Raw genomic sequence first — 25,977 nt, 5'->3', positions numbered from 1 at the left:
TCCAATTAACTCTTAACAAGTACATTATTTCTACTTATCTACCAACTCATCCCTTGACTGTCCATGTAATCTCTGTACTGTTCTTCCCTTGACCAATCACCCTGTGCCACCAACACTGCTGAAAATGGAGAAGATGAAGAAGAAGGAAGAGGAAGAAGGAAGAAGGAGAAGAAGAAGAAGAAGAAGAAGAAGAAGAAGAAGAAGACAAGAAGAAGATTGATGATGATGATGATGATAATTACACCCAAATTCCTCCACCTTGCTTCCTATCTACACCATACTAAAAATCCCCAAACCTAAATTTCTCACCCAAGTGACATACTGCACTACTCTCTATTATCTGTTTCACATTTTGGTAGACTCCAGTCTATCTCAAAGTCTTGGAAGTCCTTTCCATGGGCAAAGGTCAAAGGCAGTGTTTCTCTGGGGGTCAGAACCACTCAGAGCAGACAGAGAAATGTTCCCTGTGCCCTGGGTTCCTACAAAAACCCAAAACCAAAACACAAAGAAAAAGGCAAAACCAAAGTGTGGTGTTTGTGAGGGTCCCCAGGACGAGGGAAGAGATGAGAATTTGATTCCATGTTCTCAGAAGGCTGATATATTATATTATATTATATTATATTATATTATATTATATTATATTATATTATATTATATTATATTATATTATATTATATTATATTATATTATATTATATTATATTATATTATATTATATTATATTATATTATATTATATTAATATATCATATCATGAATGCTATACTAAAACTATACTTAAGAAAGGGAAAGATACAGACAGAAGGCTTAACAAGAATGAATAGTAAAAACTCATGACTGACTCAGAGTCCAACACAGCTGGACTGTGATTGGTCATTAAGTCAACACAATTCACATGGAACGAATCAAACATTCACCTGTTGGTAAACAATCTCCAGCCCATATTCCAAAGCAATCAGATAATTATTGTTTTCATTCTTTTTTGAGGCTTCTCAGCTTCTCAGGAGAAAAAATCCTGGCAAAGGGATTTTTCAGAAAACATCATGGTGACACCAAATACAAAAGATATCATGGTTCAGACTTTTCCTCACCAGGTCCTTGTATCCTGGTTTTGTGGTTTGAGTGTTTGTCCCTCCAAGCTCCACGCTGGTGTATTCAAAAGCTTTCTTATGCTGGTGGCATTCAAGGCTTTTTTGTTAATGCAAGCTGCATCAGCAACAGTGGAGAAAATCAAAGGAGCAAAGGAAGAAAGAAAAAAAATTGAGTTCTGAAGAAAGAATTGTAGAAAAGGAGCAGGAGATGCTGGTATTTCAGTTCCTGCCTCTAGCTGAGCGTTTGAAATTCATAAGCGCTCAGCTGACATTCCAGAAAACAGAAGTACATTTCCTTTCACTCAGTTTTTGAATTCTCCAGAGGTAGCAAGTGTTGCAAACAGTTCCTGGGTTTAGCTCTATTGTGTGTGGTGAATGCATACAGCACACCCACGATTAAGCAGAGAAACTGGAGTCAAAGCATGATCTAGTTAGACATTCAAGATGTATCTTCTGCTCCCTCCAATATATTCATTGCCTGGTATTGTTCCACAGCTGCTTTCATCAATGGACATTGTACAAGAACAGTAAACTGGCATCCATAGGGTTGTGCAGAGTTGATAAGTCCCTCATTATTTGCTGGAAGTTCTTTGGGAAGGGTGAGTTTCACCATTTCTCAGCAGATGGTGAGTTTCACCATTGCTCACCATTTCTGGGTGCAGATGGGGCCGGGGTTTGGCAAAGGCTCCTCCACTCCCAGGAGAAGCTGGAAATATGTTTTAGCTGTTTCTTTGTCCAAAAAAAGTGTGGTGAGAAGGGAGGCACTGAACTGTCCCATCCACCTGTGGGTGATGGCCACACACACCTGGATTACCATGGGAAAGGACACCTGAACCTTGGGAGAACTCAGGTGTGGGACCTCAAAGAGAAATGATTGCCAGGGAGGATACAGAGCTTATAAAGAACAGTGCCTACCTGGAGTTTGATAATTAAAAAAAATTTGCAAAGAGATGTCTTCTGTGTGAACACCAAACCAGAATTCATTGAATTATCCCATTCATTCAACTGTGAGCCCTCTCCCTGATTTTGGATAATTCCCCATTTAAAGAAGAGCTTTTTTCCTCCCCCAAGAAAGAGGAGAAAAAAAGAGCTTTTTTTCCTCCTCCAAGACTGGCAGATCATACAGCTGAAAGTAGAAAATTGGTTCTTATTAATATGTGAACATTTTAATTTATGCATCTGATTGATATTATTCTGTAATTAAATTATATTCCCATGATGCGTATAACATCAGGGTTGTAGTAATACAAATAATTAGTAATTAGCTCTAATCAGATCAGTTAGCAAATGCCAGATTCCAGATGAATAAGCTGACCAGCAGTGTCTGTGGTGAGGAAAGCCAAGAAAGAGGGAAGAAAAGATAATTTGCGTTGATGGATATAAGGGAGGAAGTGAAAATAACAGGAAATCCATTCTCAAGAGAACTCCCCTGCCAAACAAAACAGGAATGCAGCCTTTAAAGATGCTCTGGGCCCTGGCCATGACCCTGCAGCTCAGCTGGAAGATGTTCCACTCTGACCTCTCACACTGCCCTGAATCCCTCCCAGATGCCTTTAGTGATGTTTTGGTGCTGGACTGGAAGAAGGGCCAGTCCAAATCAGGCACAGGGCACCTTCAGCCATCAGGACATTCCTCAGCTGACAGCTCCTTGGAGATGACAAGGGATGATGGCACATCAGAGTCTTCCTCAAAATGCCTGTGGCACCCTGGCCTGGGAGTTTAGGAATGGGTTTCTACTCCCATTATCTCCAAGAAACTGCAAGGGGGCTTAGGACAGATAACACAGGGCCAGGGACAATTTCTCCACAGAAAAATGAAATATAAAAATCTGTGAATGGGACTTCCTAGCTGAGAGGTTAATACTGCAATCTGAACAGTTTTTCTTGGCTCAAACCAGAAAAATATTGTGCTTTCCCCGTTCTCTCAAAAAAAAATAAACAAACAAAATGTTTAAAACAATTTCAGTTTGGATCTGTCAAACAAAGTCAGTTAGAAAATTCAAGATGTGCTCCTGCCACCCAAACTGCACTTGGAGCAGTACCAAATATTTCAGACAAATAATTTCTAAAGAAAGTACCTGGCATTGCATCTCCAAAACACCAGTGTGATATTCTGTGATTGTGAAAGGGTTTTGCTTTTTATTTTCTCAATTGTAAAACGTCCTTGAAATGAACACTTTCCTGCAGGCAAACTTCTTTGTGTTTAAATGTTATTTTGTGATGAAAAACATTCTTGGCGAACACAAAACAATTGCTGCTTTGTGCCAGGTTAGTGGCAACAGGTTCCTCTCTTCGAGGGCAGCAGGAAAATAGAGGAGTGGTAAATTGTCACACTTGCTACAGAGTTGGTTGAAGTCAGTGATGAATTAATGACCAAGAAAAGCCTGATCAGGCCTTCCTGCTGATCCTGCACCTGTCTTGAGCATGGGCTAACAACAAAATTATATCTGGGGTGAACCAAAGGAATTGTTTAACCTTTGTATCAACCATAAATGCTGACCATAAGTAACCAAGACCCTCATTAAATGTTATCTGCACTCTCACCCCTTAGCATGCACATGAAGAGAAAAGATTATATACCTTACCTCTATGACCTCTGTCACCAACACCCACCCTATGACATACAGTTGTCATTCTCTTTGGGAAGGACTAAAAATTTTTGTATAAAAAAGGATTTTCACAGAAAAAAAATAAAAGGAAGAGACAAAAGGAAGAATAAAGCAGAAGAAAAACACCTCTGCTTGCTCAGGATTGGTTGATGGACTTTTTCTCTCTTCCTCTCACTTTTATGTGAGATTTTTGCCTCCAACTGCATTGGAACAGACCCAGACATATTTCAATGTATATATCTAATAAATCTCTGTTACTATACTTTCTGTCCAGATACACTCTGTAGTTTGTGTATTTATCACCAGCAACCTCAGACTGCTTTCCCTTTGCTTCAATAAACCACACTATTTGTGAATCTGGGTTCTGGATGTTCTTACTGAATTCAGCCAGACCTCTGGTATCAGTAAACCACACTATTCATGAATCTGTCATCATGAAAGTTCTTGTTGAACAGGACCAAACTCATAGTGCTGAAGTGGTAATAAATGGAAATAAAGTCCATCTGCACCCAGCTCCTCAGAGCTCTGAGTGCCACCAAGAAAGTTTATTTTATCCCAAGTTTCTGTGTGCTTGACTCAACAGGTGGTTGCTTGGTCTTCTATTTTTTTTTTTTTTTTCAATTAGATGCTTCAACAAGCCACTGGCTGCTTGAAAGTTACTGGTGGGAGTTCACATTTCACACTGCTTTCAGAAGTGCCACTGTTAGGTGATATCTTATAAGTCTTCCTCTTGCATGTTCAGCCTTCAGTGAGATGTGTTGGGTTACTTACTCATGATTCAGTTTTGTGAGTTGCCACTGGTTACCAACAATTTAGTAATAATACAAGCTGCTGGTTCATTAAACTGTTTTTGAAAGAAAATCTATACTAGCTAGGCTATATTGGCTCCTTTGAGCATTTATTTATTTGTTGTTACCACTCTTGTTGCTTGAGTATGTCTCAAATGAGTAGAAAATATCGAATACACCAGGACTATGGCAAGTCTTCTAAAAACATGATGGATAATCTGTTCTTGGATGGAACAATGAAATGCAGCCCCAGGTACTCTAAGGTCCTACACACAGAGAACTCTCTTTAATCCTGGAGATTCTGGATGGCAGGATGACACCAGAGAGGTGACAGATAACTTAGATGAGCTCTGAAGGCTTAGCAAAAGACAGAGATTAAATCCATGTCCAAGCTGGATCAAGGCCTGCCCTCCTAGAGCTGTGTCCTTGCCATTGCAAAACTTTTATGGAAAATAAAATATGCAACTCTTTTATGGAAAATCCTTTCCTTAGGATTTTTTCCTCCTGAGAAGTTGAGAGACCTCAGGAACAAAATGTAAACATTGATTATCTGCTGCTGTGGAATGCAACAGGTACATCTGTGATTGGCTCATGTTGGATGTTTGTAATTAATGGCCAATCACAGCCCAGCTGGCTCGGACAGAGAGCTGAGCCACCAACCTTTGTTATCATTCTTTGCTATTCTATTCTTAGCCAGCCTTCTGATGAAATCCGTTCTTCTATTCTTTTAGTGTAGTTTTAATGTAATATATATGATAAAATAATAAATCAAGCCTTCTGAAACATGGAGTCAGATCCTCGTCTCTTCCCTCATCCAAGAACCCCTGTGAACACCGTCACACAAAACAATGAGGGGATGCTGCTGAGGATGTGCTACTGCTACTCCCATTCACAGCCACCAGTTTGACCCACTAAGTGGCAGCAAAAGATGCACTGGGCAAAGGTGGAAGGGAGAAAAGAAGCAGCAAACAGCTGACTCAAAAATACAGCAGGGAAAGTCCAGCTCTGACAGCCTGCTGTCCCCTCTGCAGGTGATTATTGAGCAGCATTGCTGTGATTTTTATTGCTGAAGTTGCAGCCTGCTCCTTGACTGAGAACAAAATTGATTTCCCTTTCTCTTTCAGCGTTTCTCATGTGCCTGTATGTTAGTATGGGTATGTATGTGTAGAGGAACCTGTATATGTGTATATAAATGTATGGGTATGTATCTGCACCTGTAGAGCACTAAGAAAGCAGGAGTCTGAAAGAGGAGTCTGAGACACCACTGAGCGCTCTGGAAGGACAAATTGAATGTGTATGCAAACACCTGACCTTGTTTTGGGGAGGCAGGGCTGCTGTCATCCATCTGGTGCATCACTTCAGATGCTTTTCCTCTGCTCAAGCTCAGTCTGTTGCTTGCAAGGAAATTCTTCAGAGGGAGGATTTGACCAAAGCAACACTGAGCTATCAGCCAAGAGAAGGTGGCTTTCATCCCAGCCACATGGCACTCTGGCTGTGTGCATTCAGAAATAGGATGTAGCAAATTACAGATTCTTCCTACCTCCCACCTCACTGCATCTCACTCACAGAGCCTTTTTTCCCCCTTTGCTTCCTCCTGCAGATCCTGCAGTGTAGCTCACCTGGTTATAAGGACACTTGGACATGTCCAAGGAGGGAAATTGGTGGCACAAGGGAGAGCCACCCACCTTCTGACAGCTGCTTGGAGCAGGTTCCCCAGAGATGCCTCATGATTAGTGAACAGCAGACATATGTTGTGCTCACCACACAGCCTTAAGCTTGTAACAGTGCTGGCAGCTCCTGCTCCCCTTCCTTTGGCACTGCTGTGATCCTGATGTCTGCAGCACTGAGTCATGCCACCATGTCTGGAGCAAAGCCCAGTGCTCTTTTGCTCACAAGGGGAGCAGGACTGTGTGCTCTGGTGACCTGGCTGCCTGACCATGCTTTGTTGAGTGTGTCACTACAGCAGCATCTGTGAGCAAAGGCATGAAGCCAGCATAGAGCATCCTTTGTGCTGGCTGACACAGAGAGATGCTGGTGCAGGGGGCTGAAATGGGCTGGATTAGTTTAATTGAGAAAACTGACACTGTTCTTGTCACCCATTTCCACCTCTGCCTCCTTTCTTGGATTTGAAGCTCTCTAAGCCAAGGATAGATATTTAGATTGCATCTTGCCCTGAAGAAATCTCTCAGGTGCAACCCTTCTGCAGATTCTCTCCTGTGGTCTTGCCTTACTCAGACAAGTGTAATGATCTCTGAGATTGGAGCCACTTTCTCTGCAGACTTGGCTTATTGTGCCCTCTGACTGAGAGTCCAGCACTGGCTGGGGCTTTCTCTGATATCTAAAACACAGGCCACTCTCTCTTTGTGCCCTTTCTCATATCCTCCTTACAGTGAAGTTCATAGGCACTTAACTGCATTACATTTTTGGCTGCCTTTGAATTTCCTTTGCGAGTCAGCAGGTGGCATTTCCCAAATTGTGAGAGATGCGTGGCAGCCAGCCCAGAGAAGGTGGCTGTCACTTCCTCTGCTGCTCTCCCCTTGGTGTACAGCGATGTTCCCAAGCATTGCCCTCTTGTTTCCTCAGCAGGGAGCTCTTGCAAGCTGGCTCTGTGGTGGGAATTGCCTGGATGATGGGAGGAATTAATTTCAGACTGAGCTATAAAAATGCTCAAGGCTAGGAGATTCCCAAATGAAGGCAAAAAAAAAAAAAATCAATGGAGGTAGCAGGGAGTTATGAAATCCTGTCAGATGACAGATGCAATATTAGTCTCTGACCCAGCAAATTATTTGCTGAGTGTTTCTGTTCCCTTGAACTGTGAGACTTTCAGAAAGAAGGATTTTTTTCTTCCCTCTCAGTGAATCTCCAGCACTCCTCATGTATCTTTTGAGGTTAATCCACAATGACATCCTACATTATACAATTAAGTTGGAGCTTTCTGACCCTGGAGTTAACAGTTTGGGATTTTTCCTTGCAGCTGATATTTATCATCTGGTTAAAGACACCCGTGCCAATTTCTTTAACATATACTCATTGAGACCAAAAAGGCCTCAGTTCAGAAAGGCTTCTCTCCTCCCTCTCTGGGGTGGAAGAGATCTATCGTAAACTAAAGATGTCCCTATATCCAAACATAGGAGCTCACTGCATATGGACCATTCCTGCTCTTCCCCAGGGGTGAGAGAATGACCATGCGGGGTTAAGTGGTGCTGTCTCAGAGAGAGCAGGTGTTGGTGGCACTTTCTGGTCTTCATGCCATAGACTTTGGGGATTTTAGATATTTAGATGGCGGTATCTGCTCTGCCAGCCAGAGATGTTGCAGCAGGCCATGACAACATCACTTTCTTAGGAAGACACAGGTGCCTGTTCAGCTCCTCAATGACCCACAGCTCAATCAGCAAACTGGACCCTACTAAGGCACAAAAGCAATCCCTGGGAGCTTTATCCCCACTCCCATCTGCAGTGGGGCCCAGGTCCTCCTCTCTAGCATGCAAACCCCCTTCACCTTCCTTGCTCATCACCCCGGACTGACATTCCAAGTGCCAGCTCCATGTCACACTGTGGGTTGCTTCAGGATGTGGAGCACAAGAACATCACCTTCCAGCCAGGTGATGTTTCCAGGAGAGCTCCTGCTATGCAGGTCTTTCACACAGTGCTGCTGCTCCTGTTTGCTGTTCACTGGGGGGCCCTGGGGACAAGGAAAGCTGAATTCCCTGTGTTTGGAATGCTGTTTTTAAAGCTGGGTGCAAGGGCCCCTGTGGTATTTTTAAGGCTGCCCTTGTGGGAATGTTTTTCCTAGCTCCAGAGCTGCCTTTTGCCTCTCAGGTTAATATTCAGCCAGCACAATCACCAAAGATCATAAGGCAGAGTCCTTAACCATTAGACTGGTTTTAAAATAACATCATTATTATTGTTGTTAGGCTTGCTTAATGACCTTACAGTACCTGTATTTGCTTTCTAATTTTTTGAACTCCAGGCATACTTCAAATTAAGGTTAGGAAACACTAGTTCCTTTCCCTTTAAGGGAATAATCAGTGTTTTTTTATTCAATACCATGTACTCCAAAGCTCAAGCTTTATGAGAAAAACTGACTGATTTCCCACAAATCATGCATAATACATATGCAGAAGGGACAGGGAGTACATTGCCAGTCTCCAGGCTTAGCTTGTAGCCCAACAATTTGCCATCTAATGTGGATGGCATCCCTATCCATGGCAGGGGGGTTAGATCTAAATGATTTTTAAGCTCCCATCCCACTGATATCATTCTGTGGTTCTGTGAATTCAATGCCAAAAAACCTGTCAGTGACTACAAGAGGCTTTTGGATGCAGGGACAGCATGAGATGGTGCATACAAGCACCTCTCTAGGTAGCTGGACTGGGTGTCCTGGGCCAAGTTTCACTCAGTCTAAAGCTTCACATCCACCCCAAAAAAAAGTGTCACACAAAGCACCAGTAGCTGTATACCATGTGTTTTAATAAACCGTATAGCTACCAGAAAAATAGGATTGCATGTGTTTGTTCTCCCCTCCCCAAAACCAAAAGAAGTCAAATTCAAACCAAAATAATGGAAACCTAAAACAAGAGGAAAAAAAACTGTCCCAGAGCAAAGATGACACAATACAGTTGGAGGAAAACATCTTTGATGACATCCTTGTTTAAAGAAACCATGTTTGTAAAACACGAGGCAGTTGAATAATAAAATGGTCACTGATTTGATTGGTTTTCCCCTCTCTGTGTAAATATATATGTAGCTACATATATATGTCTATGCTGTTACACCCTGGGGTGGGACAAAATGGTTAGGCAAAATAAATAGTTGAATGCAGGAAAATCTGTAAGACAAAAAAACAGTTGAGTGTGGGGAGAAAGTAGAGAAGAAAATAAATGTATCATTTCAGTCAGTGGAGGAAAGACAAGGTTCAATTCCCCTACAATTCACCACTGCTCTGCTTTTTGGGGAACAGACTTGTCTCTCCATGGCTATGCCATGTCCCTGATGCACAGCTGAGCTGTGAGCTTCTGATCTGAGTGGTATTCACTGGTCTGTGTATGAGCAGGACCCCAGAAATGTATGAAGCATTCCCTTCTCTGGTTAATTCCCATGCTTTACCGTGATTTTTTTTTTTTTTAATTAAAAACTTATTAGTATTTCAGTTTGCGTTTTTTCCCCAGGTTTCTTGCACTGACTGCTGTGCAGGTCTCCACAGCAAGGTGGAGCAGCCCAGATGAGCAATAATGCCACAGTAAAGTGCTGTTATCACAATGTGACTGGATGGAGGAATTAATTTTACAATGGGTCTCACGTTACTTCGAAATTGTACTCAGTCTGCAGAGCCGAGTCATGCAGTGGTAACCTCAGCTGTTCCTCACTGAGTGGGCCTGTGGGGCACACCTTTATCCAAAAACAAGGAAAGGAAGTAAAAATGTTTTTAATTCCCTTTTCTCCTTCCATGGAAACCTACCCCCAACGAGAAGAGTAGGCAATACCACTCTACACTGAGTTGTCTGATTCCCTCTTAGGCAAACGAGTCCTGCATTCAAGAGACAAAACAAGCCATGTCCTTCCTCTTGTTTTTATATTGCTCTTTCAGAGAACCAGTCACTGTCCGTGCTTTCCCAGACCTCAGTGCCGTGCTTAACAAGCAAATTAAGCACAAGCTCATGCTGGCTGCAAAGTTCAGGTGACCAAGAAGGTAATAGGAGAACAGCTCAGTTTGCCAGATGCTTGTAAACACCATATTGAAAAGAAGGCAAAGGCAAAACACCCTTCTCCACACTTTCCCCGTTTCGTTTTCTTTCCTTTTATTTTTTTCTTCTTTTCATTCTTTGTCTCTCTTTTGCTCTTTCTTTCCCTTTTTTGTACAGGGGTTGATGAAGATAAGCAAGACTTGTGCATCACAAATGGTGAAACTCCCCCCAGCCCCTCCAGCTTCCCACCCTACAACAATGCACAAGCCCATCTCATCCTGTACCTGCCCCCAAAAGTGTCTGTCTGTTTTTGGAAAACCGCTCAGTCCGATGTGCTGGGGACTCCTGCAGTGCAGGAGCTGGCTTGGCTGGTTCTTCCCCCTTTCCTGAGGCTCATAGATGGTTGTTTTTCGACAGGTAGGCAATAAGAGCCACAGCTACCCCGACGTAGATGCCAGTTCCAATTGTGATGGACAGGACAGCCAGGAAGAGAGCTCGCCGGGAGCTGGAGCTCGCGTGGTGGAAATCCCCCTTGGCCACTGCTTTGTTTGTCTGCAAGAGATACAACAACAACAATGCCATAGATTTATTTGTTTTACCTGGTGAAATAAAGGTGAGACTCTAATTTCTTGGCTGAAACAGGATCCTGGGAGCTGATGGGTTAAACTGGTGGGCAATCAGGCATTTTTTAGTCAAATGAGGTTGTCTGCACAATTGAGACAGTGATGGAACCATCATTTTTTACAGACCATGGTGTGGTATCAAGCAGGGACTCCAGTAAGAGATCTGTCAACTACAAGATAGGTCCTGTATAAGCAAATGAGCTCCTTAAGTTCTGAGACATTCTTTGTTCCCTCATTACAATGAGTGAGGAATCCTCAATGTTTTAATTGTGTCTCTACAAATGATCGATGTGCTGGGACACTTTCTTCTTCTGAGCCATCTACTACTCTGTTTTGGTCTTTGTGGGGTTTTTTTGTTGTTGTTTACTTGTTTGGGTTTTTTGTTTGTTTTTTGTTTGTTTGTTTGGGGTTTTTTCATTTTATGTTTTTGCTCCTCAGACCAATCTGCAGCAGCCAAATGACAAGCTTCCACACATTAAAAAAGCCCCCAAAAAACCTCTTTGGCCCTTCTGTCAATGACTTTATTAGGAGAACTGTCTCTTCTCATTCATCAACCTAATTTTTTAAGCATAATGCTTTATGAATATTTCAGGCAGAAGCAATATCAAACAATACAGGCGAGTCTGCAGGCTGGAGGGAGCTGTTTCAAAGCAGCAAGATAGAAATAACACAGGTTTACACACCTGCTGTTGTGCCCTTTGGTTTAGGTGGGGAAAGCATCTTACTCACTCTGCAAAGCCTCTCAGCAGGGTAGGTAACCAAAGATTTCATTATCTTCCTGTCTGGAACCACCAAAGACTCAAAAGAAGATTCCTTTTTTAAAAAATGCCAGGGTCTTTTGGGATCATGTTAGTCATCATCAACTCATAAAAGTGTGGGCAAGGAAAGCAGAGAAAGCTTTTGAAAGAGTTGGTCCTTCAGCTCCCCTCAAGACTTTCCTCATGCACCTGCTGCCCACCACAAACCAGTCTGGAAGGTTCCTGTTTACTGAAGTTGGACTGAGGTAAATGCCCAGCAATAAACATAACAGAACTTCTGGATAAACCGAGGTTGGACCCCCTAGAATGAAGGGAAAGTTTAAAAATGATAGAACATTTTGAAATTGGCATTTCTGAAATGTCACTTTATGTAACTGAAAAATCTGCAACATTTGGGTTGACCTCTTTTAAATGAAACTTTGTAAAGTTTTAAACCGGTATTTCTTTGCCTAAAAATAGGTGGGAAGTCAAAGGGAAAAGAAACCATTAGTCAAAATGTCAAATAATCTGAAAACTTGACAGTATATCTTGATCGCTTCAATAGAAGAGGTTGGATTTACCAAAAATAATGAGTTGAAAGACCAGAAAGGATTCAGAAGGTTGATTTTTCAAATACTAGTAGCCTTTTTCCTGATAAGATCTTCAGTGTAGCAACAACCCTGCTCAAAAAGAACAGGGATTTTTCCTTGATGAACTCTTTGAGGACAGCCCTGGCCTTTGTGAAACGATTGGATCTATGGTGAAAAACCAGTTTCTTGTTAAAATGTTCACCCAGCCAAAACCAGATATGTTGTATTTGTCATGTGCTGCCATGAATTTTTTGAATTATGCAGCTCCAGACATGATGATAAAAAGTGATTTTTCTTGGGGAACACACTCGCGCCTTCACAGAATTTCTAGTTTCCAACAAATTACCTAATCTGAGTGCATTTTTTCCTCTTAACTGAAGGCATATTTTGTAATTTAGGAGAATTAAATCCCTCCTGTATGGAATTTTAACTGTAGACTGCATTGGTAAGGCCCTATGGGAAGGACAAATCTTATAGTTCTCCTTTATTCTGGTAAAAAAGATTTACATTGAGATGGAGAAACCAACCACACAGAAACCAGCGTTTGTCTGTGAAAGAGTAATCTGAAGGAATTTGCTTAGTAATAAGAAAATTCTTTGATGCATTTCCTAATTAACAAAACCCTCACATTACTACTCAATGTCATTGTACGAAAATGATAGCATTTCTGCAGGTTTAAGCTAAAAGGATATGAAAATACTTACCAAACAAAATGCAACTAAGGCCAAAAGTAATAGTTTAGTGTCTAGCAAATAATGAACAGTTTTTCTTGATTTTTATCTCTTTTTTTTAACAGGGATCAGCTCTTTGGTGGTTTTGGTCACTTTCAGAAAGTCCCTTGGTTTTGGGATTAATCCAACCATCCCTTTTCATGCCTGACACAGAGCAATTACATCCTGCTGAGTTTTCCATGAGAGATGTCTGTTCTTTGGCAAAATCCACGAGGTCAAGAAATGTCTGGTGTAGATCAGACAGCTAAATCATACCCACCTTTTCCATAGCTTTTTCAGCAACATCTGTTTCAGAGAACAGTGTAGCCAGGACTGGTGCAAGAATGAAGACCCAAATGCTCTACCAACAAGAGTTTGATTCACTACAGACTCATCAAGCTACTCCAGGTGTATCAACCTTTTCTAATGCACTTGAAATTTGCTGCAAATTGAGTGTTCTTCCTGAACAAAATTGTGTTATCTGTGGAGTTTTACAGTACTTCTGTCCACTCACTTCTTCCCTTCCCTGGCAAGGCTGTGGCTGGCAGACAGATGATGGATATAACAATTTAAAGCAGCTTTTGGACGGGAGCAGGGGGCACAGGCTGTGATAAAGGTTGGGTGCTACAAGGCTGAAAAAAGGGATTTTTGCAAATACCAGCCACCAATCAATCTTCTCTTTAGAGGTTTTGAAAGTAAGCCAGAAAAGTGAGGAGGGGTGGGGGAAGAAAGGGTAAGGAGATTTGGAAGTATTATCTTCTTTTTTTTTAAACTAAAATAATGAATGTCTTTTTAAGAAACACTTTCAAGGAACTTCCCTGGAGGTTCAAGCTGAGCTTCTGCAGACCAGATTCAGGGTGTCTCTGGGCTGCAGGCTTTACAGGCCCAGACAAGATGAATAATGTACCTCCAAGCTGCAAGGCTAAAACATTCTGCTGCATCCCACAGTGACTCATATATCATACTCTCAAAATACCTCCTGGTACGCAGTATCTGCAAACAAGAAACACACTGATCACAATCATTAATCCTGCCTCTTCTCCCCGGGGCTGGAGAGCAGGATTGGCTCCATGCAGGAGGAGAAGAGATTATCCTGACCCCTTTGGTCAGATGGTGAAAGGATTTCTTTTCACTTCATGGGAACAAAGAGCCAGAAAGGTCAGGGACGCACAGGCTCCATGCAGCCACTGGCCAGATTCTGAGTTTTACTTCTTCAAGTGACATGCAAAAAAAATAAATTGCACAGAATGAGGAGTAGCTCATACAGATGATGCTTCTGCTCCTGTATCTTCTATCTTTCTTCTAGTCAAACACTCTGTCTCCTCTTTTTAACTTGCCTAAACTTGTACATTTGCTGATCTCCAATTTTTGGGCAGTAATCCCACCTTCAGGCTTACACCAGTTATTTCCACTGATGGTGAGAAAAAGACTCCAGTGTCTTTGCTAAAGACATGGATGGGTAAAGGGTGAAGTCAGGATCTGGCTCTGGACCTCGACAATGCCAGCAGGGAGGTGCCAGTCAGCTGGAAAAGCATGGGGCTGACAGCACAGGGATTGGGACATGGCAGGATGGGTTTCAGTCCTGTGGAGAGCATCAAAGTATCTATGCAGTCCAAAGAGCTCCACAGGCAGAAATTATGAGCTAAATAAAGGACAAATTGTCCTTTGCTCTGCCAGGTATTTGGAAATTCCAATGGAAAGTTCAGCCTGTGGTGGCAAAGAGCTCTTCCAGAAGTTTCTGTAATTTCAGCTGGAAGGATGGCCCAGGGAATGGACATGAGGCTCAAACAGACATTTGTCACAGACATCTTTTATGAAAAATCCTTTCCTTAGGATTTTTCCTCCTGAGAAGCTGAGAAGCCTCAGGAACAAAATGTAAACAATGATTGTCTGCTGCTGTGGAATGCAACAGGTGCATCTGTGATTGGTCTCATGTTGGATGTTTGTAATTAATGGCCAATCACAGCCCAGCTGGCTCGGACAAAAAGCCGAGCCACAAACCTTTGTTATCATTCTTTGCTATTCTATTCTTAGCTGGCCTTCTGATTAAATCTTTTCTTCTATTCTTTTAGTATAGTTTTAATATAATATATATAATAAAATAATAAATCAGCCTTCTGAAACATGGAGTCAAATCCTCGTCTCTTCCCTCAACCTGAGACCCCTGTGAACTCCATCCCAGACCTTCTCCTTCTGGAAATTACTAAGGAAACAATGGGGAACAGGTGTCGCCTGAAATGCAGGCACTTCCAAACAGATCGAAACAGTTTCAATCCCTCTGTAGTTTAATTTGACCTTTGTTCATCCAACCTTTCAAGTGGCATTTCCTGCACTGAGAGCACCTCCTTCTTTTCCCTTCAACACCATGTTAACTTCCAGCCTTTACATTTTCCTGCCAAGCTCCTGAGCAGTGATGTGGCAGGTGAAAAGCAGTGGCCTGAGAAATGGTACTGCTACTGCCACCAAATTAAATGATGCTGAGTTGGTAGAAGGAGACACACTGGGAGCAATATTTATCGTTGGAAATCCATAAAAGGTTCAAGAGAATAGAGTGTGAATGAGGGGATGAAGGTGAAAATGAAGACCAGCATGAGTCTGTCTGTTTTTCATGTTCAACTTCCATAAAATCTGTGTTTCAGCCATTGCACCATTTTGGTATCAAAGAATTCTGCTGGAATTTGAAAATATGGCACAGGCAAAGATATGATTCAGCCCCTGGCTGGTGTTGCCTGTGGCATTTGATTGTGTCTCTGAGTAGAGATAAAAGTACAAATGTTGGGAACAGCAGGAATAAAAGACCTGAGTGAGCAGAATGCAGAGAGATGTTTTTAGACAAGCTCCACAGCAACAGCTGTTCATTTGATTGCACTGGAGAGAATGAGATCTCAGCCTGAGACACAAAGGCAGTTCTCTTTTTCCCGGCATATACAGGAATTTAGATGCTTATGGTAAAGAAGACGATTTTGCCTTTCCACTTTCCTTCTAGCCCTCAAGTAGATGTTTTGTGATGAAAGAGAAGAAAGTTTGCAAAGGATGACAGGTGGGAAGCCCAGTTTACACACAAAAATTCAGAGACTTACAAGTCCTTGCTGTTGTACAAAGTTTTACAAGGTGTTATTCATAAAGTGATTATACACAAATATGCCTGGAGAAAGTCTCCTCTCCATTTCACAAGGAAAGGCAGAACTTCTAGAGCCCTGTGATGATTTTGTTAGGGCCCTGCTGAGGGCCCTGCTAGAGGGAGGTTCTGAGGAAAGCTGCATTTATCTCTTTGCACCTCTAACATGTTATGTAAGGAGCAGATTCTCTTTTTCCTGATCCAAACCTGCTGCTCCTGCAGTATGTCCACAGTACTAAAGGAGAGGGAACCAGCTTTGTGGGGTTTTTTGTTTGGTTGGTTGGTTGGGGGGTTTGTTTTGTTTTTGTTGTGGTTCTTTTTTGTTTGTTTTGTTTTGGTTTTTTGTTTGGGTTTTTTTAGGTTTTTTTTTTTGAGGGGGTTTTTTGTTGGTTTTTTTTTTCGTGGTTTTTTTTGTTATGGTTTTTTCTTCTTCTTTTTATTTTTTTTTTCTTTTTCCTGTGGCTCCTTCTATCTGTCTCTGGTCCTCTTCTCCCTTTGTGATGCCAGTGTGTGCTTTACATTCATAACAATGTCTCTTCCCCCCAGCATGAGTCACACAGCACGGGAAGGGGTGGAGGATGCAGCACAGTGCTGCCAGAGAAGATCTCAGTCCTCAGTCCTCACCTCCCACCTTTGGAACAGGCAAGGATGATGGGAGTTTCTGCCTTGGGCACCCTGAGCCACATTTTGGGGGAGAACAGGGGAAAGACGACAGGTGCAGTTTTAAAACTGTCTCTGGGGTGGTTTCTGCTCCTGACAGGAAGAGATTTGATCAGAGAATTAGTTTATCAATTTCCTCACCCACAGGTGTCCCTCCAGAGCTGAAACTAAATCTCTGGGAATTATAAAGTCCCCTAGCATATTAATGATTTTTGAGATAAGATTAAGAACTCTGGAGGTAAGGTTCACTCATTCGTTGATCACAGTGCCTTTTCCAGCTACTTTTTTTGGTATTACAACAACCCATGGTTTCCCTGTATGTATTCTGTGTCACACTGTTTATCTACTTCCAGTTTCATGTATTGAGGGCTTTCAGAGCTACACATTCTGAACTGTTATTGGCAGAGCCTGATTTCCCTAGGAGAGTTTGTTTTTTGTCAGCACAAGTGGCGAGTACCACACCAGTTATATGGGATTTTCCCTGGAGGGCTGTCAGAATCCAGGACAGCCAGAAGGATGTCCTGAGCAGCCAAGACCCTGCCAGGGGGCTCAGAGGCCCTGGCACAGAGTCCAAAATGCCCCTGTGGTTTTGATTATGACCAGTGGAGAAAGTTACCAACCATGTATGAAGATCAGCAAGCCACAACAGTTTAAGTAGAATGATAGTGAAGTTATCACAGGGTGGAAAAGTAGATTTTGGGGGTTTTGGTATGAGGGTTCAGGAGGCAAAATGGAGGGAACTGGGCATGTCCAGCCTTTCTCCTTCTTTTTCTTGGCCTCCACCTTCTGCTGTGATGGTGGCACTTACAGATTGGTTTAGAGTAGAAGCTCACTGTCTAACATAGGTGATAGGTATTGGAAAGTAATTGTAAACAATGTATTCGTAGTTTTTAGAATAAAGATATAACACTACCCTGGGGGCAGGCAGAGTGCCTGGCCTGTCTTGCTGAGCTGGCCTTGACAGGCCAGGAGAAAATTTTTTTATAGATAAGATAAAATAAACAACCTTGAGACTGAGGAATTAAGAGCTCTGACTCCTTCTTCAAGTGCCGGGCTGGGAAAAGAGACTTTGGAACTCTTCTTGGGGTCACTCTGTCCAGCTAATGATCCCAACAGAGGGCTGTTCCTGGGAGTTCCTGCCAGAGCAGCCTGCAAAGGCTGCAGTTCCTGTGATCCTCACCAATGCGGTTTCATTTTTCTAGCAAGGAGATCCATCCCCAGCTATTTCCTGGGAAACATTTTGTAATTCAATATGTTAACTAAAAGGGTAAGAAGCTAGCAGGCACTGTGGACTCTGCAGCACCTGACAGTGAATGTGAGGTAACTTATTCATCTTCCCTTCTGTTCGCCTTGTGTGAACTCAGCTTTTCAAAACAGTCACCAAAGATTGAATGATGAAGATTATCTCTTTCATAGGAAAGCTTTTTTCCCCTTTCCATTCCTCTACTTTCTCAAAGTTCTCAAAAAAAACCCCAACAATGTGGAATAAAACCACAAATCTTTTTTTTTTCCTTGCATTACATTTTTGTTTTCTTTAAAACTTAATCCTCTTTTCTCCCTCTCTCCTGGAGACACAGCACAAGTGATGCAACTGGCTTTAGCAGGCAGGCACAAGGAGCTTCATGACCAGAGGGGTGATTAACAGGGAACAATAACCGTGCTCCATGGATTGTGTGGAGTGGGATATGAGAAAAAATGCCTGACAATGAAATATTGAGGAAAAAGTTGTTCTTAGGTTCCCAGCACTGTTAAAAAAATTCTTAGGGCAAGGAGAGCCACAAGAGATGTTTTAACCATCTCTTCACTAGGCCAGAATGTTTAGTCAATTTCCTTTATAACTGGAGAGAGCACAGCTAATTAAGAGCCTGATGATCCTGCAGCACTCTTGCCAGGCAAACTACTTCAGCAGGGATACATCCCACTCAGGCTCCTGTCTCAATTAACATTAGCAGGCTGCCACCATTCTCCCTGTGGTCAGGTGTAAGGACAGAACACAATTCCCTGTCACAGACATGCTTTCATGAAAATCCTTTCCTTAGGATTTTTCCTCCTGAGAAGATGAGAAGCCTCAGGAACAAAATGTAAACATTGATTATCTGCTGCTGTGGAATGCAACAGGTGCATCTGTGATTGGCCCATGTTGGATGTTTGTAATTAATGACCAATCACAGCCCAGCTGGCTCAGACAGAGAGCTGAGCCATAAGCCTTTGTTATCATTCCTTCCTATTCTATTCTTAGCTAGATTTCTGATGAAACCTTTTCTTCTATTCTTTTAGTATAGTTTTAATGTAATATATATGATAAAATAATAAATCAAGCCTTCTGAAACATGGAGTCAGATCCTCGTCTCTTCTCTCATCCTGAGACCCCTGTGAACACTGTCACAATTCCCTGTCTCCCAACACTGTCAAGGCCACAGAAGGAACTTGCCATAAGTCACCACAGTGGCAACTTGAAATAAGCACAGGTGGCAGAAATTTGTCACAGAAAGGTGCTAATTCCAGGCCTGTGGATGTGTTTGATTAGGACAAAACTTCCCCTTGTGGCATGATGTCAGCAAGGAAGGAACTGCTGGTGCACATATCACCTTAAAGGATGGGAATGGCATCTGTGTTCCATGGATACACAGAACTTGGAGTGCACAAAGATGGAATCCCCAGAAAAACAGCTCTCTGGGGCCTCCCCCACTGCCAAGAAGGGTGAGGAAGGACCAAGAGGATGTTTCTGGACCTACAGGTGGTGATTACCTTTTGCTTGATCTCTCTCACCCCCTCATCTTTTTTATTTCTTTCTGTCTCTCTACCTCACATTTACTATTAATGAAAGTCTGTTTTATTGACTTTGGCATGTGGTATTATCTGCACATTAACTCAAGCAGGGACATCTCTCACCCAGTGGATCACAACACTTGGAAAAGCTGGAAACTTTCTCCAAAGGTCTGAGACTAAAATCTTTTTTGGATACAATGGAAGAATTAATGTTTTTTCAAAGTGGCTACAAAATGGGGCTCAAAATCATGTTATTTCTGAGCTTGCAAGATCCTCTAGAGATAGATCTGTGTCTTTTACACATTTCTCACTGGAAAAATCCTGCAAGGAAAGGTGGAGGCTTCAGCAAACTCAGGCTTCTGCAATGTGTGTGGATTCCACTAAACTTCTATTTTAACACCAATTAGAGAGAAGTCTAACTAAATCACAGGGTCACTAGGATACAGAAAGTGTCTACACAGAATATTTTCTGGTTTAATTGTATTGCTTTAAGATGCAAATCAGTTTGCACTGAGCTCTTTGTATCAGCCAGCTCTGCAATACATCACTTTGCAGGGTATGAACAAGGCTCTTTTTCCTTGCAAAGAAAGACTCTGGTTTTGAAAAGATGCAAGGAGCTTTTCTAATGTGTGTCAAGAAGAAAGTGACTCAGTTAATCTGGATCTGGTGTTGGAAGGATGCATTTGACATAGCAGGAAACACTGAAGATAGATGATGACAGAGAGGAGACAGATAAACAGCAGGAAGCCCTAAATTCAACCTCAGAAAACTCCTGGTGGTCTGAAGTGCCCAGGGCAAGCAGGAAGTGCCAAGCTTGGCACCACAAAGCCCAGTCCACAAAAAAAGTAGGATCCCAGGTGCTGGGGAAAATGAAACAGCAAATATGATTGCTTGGCAATCGTATTTATAAGCATATTTATAAGCAATATGATTGCTTGGCAAAAGATTTTGAGAATATGGAAACTATAAGCGAGACTGAAATGAAAGCAAGCTTTGAAATTCTTTAGTTACTGAACAATGGGAAAACAACAGTATGGCTGGCTGAAGGTAATCTCTTTTTGATGAAACAAGACCCTCTGCTTGCAGGCAGGTCTCAGGGTCTGGGCAGACTTTGCTAGCTTGGCAGAAGGGGTCTAAAGAGTAGTTTTTAGGGTTTAAAATGTAGCACAGTATAGTAATGTAGTGATTCTCATAGGCTGTATGGAAATGCTATAGGATTTGTATATTGTACTAGATTGGTTAGTGAGAATCAGAATATTCAACACAGAAGATGATTTATTGTATTGTAATGGGAACTTTGCTCTCTTACTTCTTGTCTCTTAGCTCTTACTTTTCTATGCTCTTACCCCTTTTACTCTCTTACCCTCTCATCCTCTCTACCCCTCTCTTCTCTCAGGCCTGCTCTGAGCTGTGGCTGCAGCTCCCAGCAGGGCCCTGCACCCAGGCCCTGTGCAATAATAAACCCCAAATCCCAGCAGGACCCTGCACCCAGGCCCTTTGCAATAAACCCCAAATCCCAGCAGGACCCTGCACCCAGGCCCTTTTCAATAAACCCCAAATCCCAGCAGGGCCCGGCACCCAGGCCCTTTGCAATAAACCTTCAGAGATCTCTCGTCTCCGTCTGTCCTACCCTCCATCAATCCTACACCCAGGAGCTTCAGTTCCTTCTGTGCATATCCACAGACATTCCCTAACAGAAGCAGCACCTGTCTGCTCCCAGAGTCAGCATTTTCCTGCCTCCTGGCTTTGGCTCTCAGCCAGACAACAGCAGCAAACACAGCTGAGTGTCTGGAAATCCGCGTTTCAGGTGTCTCCGAGCTCTGGGATTCCTCCTGAGCAGCGACAGAAACAATCCTGGACAAATCTGTCTCTTTCCTGTAGACACTTATGTGGTTGGGTTTTTTTATTTCAAAAATTTAATGCGTTATCTTTCTCTTCTGATTAAAATTATTAACGTTTCCTTCCCATATAAAACAAGATGTCTGGATTTTGTCAATTAATTTAAGTGCATTAAAAATACAACTGTGACATTCCATAAGATTAAAAACCCAGAAGGAAAGTTTTAAAAGTTCTAGAGGAGAAGAATAGGGACATCTTTGAATATTTTTTTTTTAAAGTCTAAGTCTATTGAAGATTAACCAGAGATAAAGGCAAGGAGTGAGATGAAAATTTCCATTTCTTTCTGACCAAGAGCAGAAAACACTGTAAAAAAATATGTTGAACTCAAATGTATGCCATCAGAATTCTTTTTTAATTATGGAAATTAATTTTAGGAGTTTCTATACATAATTTTGAACTATTTCTTGCTGCTACTGAGCTTTTCTGTGTGTTTGTATATATATACATTGACTAAACCTTGCAGATGACAAGTTTCTTTCCAATTGAAAAAAAGTATTCTTTTTGTTCTCCTTGTAACTGTATTGATAAGATATGATAAAATATTTCCAAAATATTTTAGGACACCTTCTGATACAATAAATTTCTCAAAGAAACTCTTTTCTGAAATGCTGTATATATATTTATAAATATATATACTTATGCGCACAAAGTCTTAAGAAATCAACAAGAATTTGGTGCATAAATTCCTATTTGGCTGTTTAAGCATTCCATTTTTAATTGCTTTTCAGTAGTCAACACATTTTTCTTTTGCATTAATGTGATCCTACTGAGGAATCAACTCCTCTTGTTGAGGCTGGGAGGTTTAAGTGAATAAACTCCTGGGAAGAGATGTTCTGGACCTAGGGGATATTTTGTCTCTGCTGCTGACTGCAGACTTGAGGGTGTACTTTGAAAAACACAGAGCTGAGAAGGAAGACACTAAGGAAATTACTCCTGTCCAGGATGCTCATTCTGTGGGGGAGACCTGGTAATTGCATTACTTAGTGTGATCACTGCAGCACAAAGATAATATCTGGCATCCTTCCTGCCTAGTTTCCAAAACCATCCTTGGATGAAGAATAAAAGAATTAAGAGCAAAAAATGTTCTGTAAGACAGGCACCATAACCAGACACCCATCAGCACCTGTTGGAACCCAGAAATTCCTCTGGCTGCCCTGGAGGACTCCAGACCCTGCGCAGGGGGCTCAGAGACCTTGGCACACAGCCCAAGACCCCTGTGCCTTTGATTTTGACCCATGGAAAATACAATTACCAACCTTATATGAAGAATCACAAGCCACAAAAGTCTAAGTAGAATGATAGTGACTTTATCACAGGGTGAAAAATAGATTTTTGGGGGTTTTTAGAATGGGGGTTCAGGGGGCAAGATGGAGGAATCTGGGCATATCCAGCCTTTCACCTCCTCCTCCTTCTTCTTCTTCTTCTTGGCCTCCATCTTCTGCTGTGATGTTGGCATTTTTGGATTGGTTTAAGGTAGAAGCTCACTGTCTAACATAGGTGATAGGAATTGGGAAGCAATTGTAAATAATGTACATGTAGTTTTTAGTATAAAAAGATAACACTGCCCCGGGGGCAGGGAGAGTGCCTCTGACTGTCATGCTGAGCAGACCTCAGTGGGACAGGAGAAAGAATTTTACAGATAAGACAAAATAAACAACCTTGAGTCTGAGAAATGAAGAGTTCTGACTCCTTCTTCAACCACTGGGCTGGGAAAAGAGACTTTCTAATGTGTCTTGGAGTCAGTCTGAGCAGCGAGAGACCCCGAGGAGCACCTCCCAGTGCCAGCAGCACTGGCTGCAGAAACTGGAGCACATGCTCTGGAATCTCTGGGTTCAACTCTGTGCTCAGCACAGGAAGACTCAACAAGATCCCCTTTCTCACAATGGGAAAACTTCACCAGCTGCCCTGAAGCAATTCCCTGCCGTGCATCACCACTGCCATTGGCATGGGAATGGGAGGTCTAATCTTGTGTGAAGCTGCCAGCACCCTGAAATTACTGCTCTGCCTTTTCTATGACTCAGCAACTGCAAGACAAGAACTGCATGTTCTCCAGCAGAAGCACATCCCAGAGCTGTCATGCCAGCAGATACCAGCCCCTCATCTCTTGTAAACAAAAGCCCTCCCTCCTACAACTGCAGCACTCAGAGGCTCTGCTGGGTCTCAATGGGCAGGGTTTGCACGGGTGTGGGTGTCATTCAAGGAGATTTCTCTCTTCCCCCACAGAAGAGCTGAGCTGTAGGTGTGCGGAAGACAGTCAGGTGAGCAGCTGCAAGGAGCCCAGTAGCACCAAGAGGCAGCCAGGAGGGTTTTGCTCATCCTTCCACTGCACAGCGAGCAGGACAGGAAGCTGGTGATAAATCAGAACAGTGCTCCAGAAATGAGGCTGCTGAAGAGTGAGTCACCTGCCCGAGCACAAACAGCTTCTCCCAGCAGTTTGTCTGCCTGCATCACAGGGAGAGCAGAGAGACCCCCACTCAACTGCAAGGCAATAAGAAAAAGAGTAAATGGGGGAACCCTGCAGCAGCACAGAGCTGCTGGTTTAAGTTCCATGATTTCATTAACATCTTTTTAATGTGTCTCCATTGTGCCTGAGTCAGCTCCTATTCTTGACCTCAGGAAGAAAGCAAACTGCCTTGAGGCATGGATTTCCAAGGATTCTCTGACTCTGGTGCTCTTTTTGTCCAGCACCTCAGCAATGCCTGCTGTGACTACCTCATGGTATTGTTTTCTCCATGCAGCCTTGCTCCCTGAATCTCCTGTTGCTGTACTTAGAGAAAGCAGTAGGATGAAGCAGTGCTGCAGCATTTCCTATGCTGGCACTCTGGGACCACTTCATTTTTGTTTTCCAGGGCCCCAAGTCAGAATATTTGCTGCTTTGATCATTGCTGGTGGAAGAAAGAGTCCACCCCGGGGGTCTCTTCTCCCTTTAACAGACTGCTCCACAGCAGCAGGGTTTTTCCTCAGTGGAAACCCATTAGCACACAAACATAAGTCCTCATTGCCCAACAGGGAGGGCAGAGATTGCTAACAAGGATCTTTCTTCGTGCCTCTCAGTAGTCATCAACAACCTGTTCAAGTTTTTTAATATAAAATTATTCCAGTGTATACAAACAAAACCATGAAGTCTGCTTATTTTCTCTTTCCCTCTCATTCTTTTGCATACATATAGGAAGTGTCTCCACATCTGTGATTTAATTGGCCTGGATGTTTTTATGCCAAAAGAAATGAGTAACAGGAATAGAGAGCTCTGCTCTCCAGCCTGTTTGGCTTGTCTAGCAGCAGGTGGATCAAGCCTGAGCAGCAGCTGCTGCAGCTCCCTGTGTGCAGGGCTGCTTGTCTGAGTCCCTGCATGGAGGGGATGGCTGGGGAGAGGCGGGGATGCACAAACATATTCCCTGCAGGAGCAGCCCATCCATATGGTGCACGGTGTGAGGAGGGATAAAAGCCTCTGCAGGACACCCTGGCTGAGCAGAAGACTCTGCCTGGCAAATGCAAACTCAGCAATCAGTGCAGGCCCCATCCTCATGGTGAAAGGATTTTGCTTCTTGTTATCCCATCCTTTTATTTTAAGGTGTGGAGAGCAGGGTGTACAACCCTGGGCATCTGGCAGGATGGCATCATCCAGGAAGGAAATATCCTTCCACATCGTAGTCCCTTTATTTGGGCTGTCTCATGTCCAATATCACTCCATCACATACAGGCAGGAAGAGGAGTGCTTCAAGTTTGCTTTTCCTGCAATACCCAGCTGAAACCTCTCCTTCCTTGTTAAATATTGAATGTCTCTTTTCCTGGCAGGGATCACATGCCACACTGCCACAGCAAAAATGTCCCTCTGTCAGATGAGACACTGAAAGTATACGAGCCATGGGCTTCACCTCAGCCTGGGAAGGCTAGGGACCACTGTGCCTTAGGATCTGACAGCTCACAGGATCCATATCTTGGATTTGCTTGTGCCAGGGTTTCCCCAAGACCTCAGCCAGCTGGGAACAGATGGAAGGGGCACTCAGTGCCAAGCTGCTTTTAAAATCCGCCTCCTGTGTGGGCTCCTAAGTAAGAGCAAAGTACTGAAGGAAGATCTGCTCTGCCTCTGTGAACAGAAGTTGTTCAGAGTAATTCTTACCTCTTGTGGAGATAAACAGACCTGTCTGATTCACTCAGCTGCAGTTTTACACAAAAGGCTGTGGAATATGGTGGGCCCCGTCCACAAGTGGCCGCAAGTCAAGCTGGATGCAAAGATATCAAGAGCGTGGATGCTTGACATTCCACAGTGCACATGTGGAGCTACAGAAGGAGAGCTACTCAGTGGGGCCCAAACCCTGTCCTGCTCTGATGTAACTGTTGCATTTGTCCACCAGAGGATTTTAGCAGGAATTCATGCAAGTGGAAAAGGATTTGATGATTAATTATTTCAGAGTTTGCTTGTTTGCTTCTCCTTCCCCTTCCCTCTGTCTTTCTCTGTCATGTCTCCACCTCACTGGGCTAATACATGTTTCATGACTGAAATACATCCTCTCCGAAAATATTCCACTGAAATATTCATGAACAACAATTTTAATTATTTGCTCAGTGCTTAATGACTTCATGGCAGCTACTCTACCAGAGGCCTAAAACAGCTGTCTGTCTTGGTGACTGGCACTTTCCCATTGTTGACTTCTTCTCCCTCTCTGTGTCTTACTTTTTTTTAAACTGTAAGTCCTCAGGG

At 42.8% G+C, this 25,977-nt stretch overlaps 1 protein-coding gene across 1 annotated transcript in view; it reads right to left on the bottom strand.

Moving 5' to 3' along the window:
• Positions 1-8,934: 8,934 nt before the first annotated feature.
• SYNDIG1 (synapse differentiation inducing 1) overlaps positions 8,935-25,977 on the bottom strand; it is a 52,787-nt gene continuing 35,744 nt past the window's right edge. Inside the window, exon 4 of the mRNA XM_064709430.1 lies at positions 8,935-10,721. Coding sequence (XP_064565500.1) covers positions 10,563-10,721 — 159 coding nt within the window. The 3' untranslated portion in view covers positions 8,935-10,562. The remainder of the gene's footprint in view (positions 10,722-25,977) is intronic.

This window comes from Zonotrichia leucophrys, chromosome 3 (genome assembly GCF_028769735.1).
Source record: "Zonotrichia leucophrys gambelii isolate GWCS_2022_RI chromosome 3, RI_Zleu_2.0, whole genome shotgun sequence".
NCBI lineage: Eukaryota > Metazoa > Chordata > Aves > Passeriformes > Passerellidae > Zonotrichia > Zonotrichia leucophrys.
Note: the sequence above shows the minus strand (reverse complement) of the source record. Positions and strands in the feature narration are given on the sequence as shown.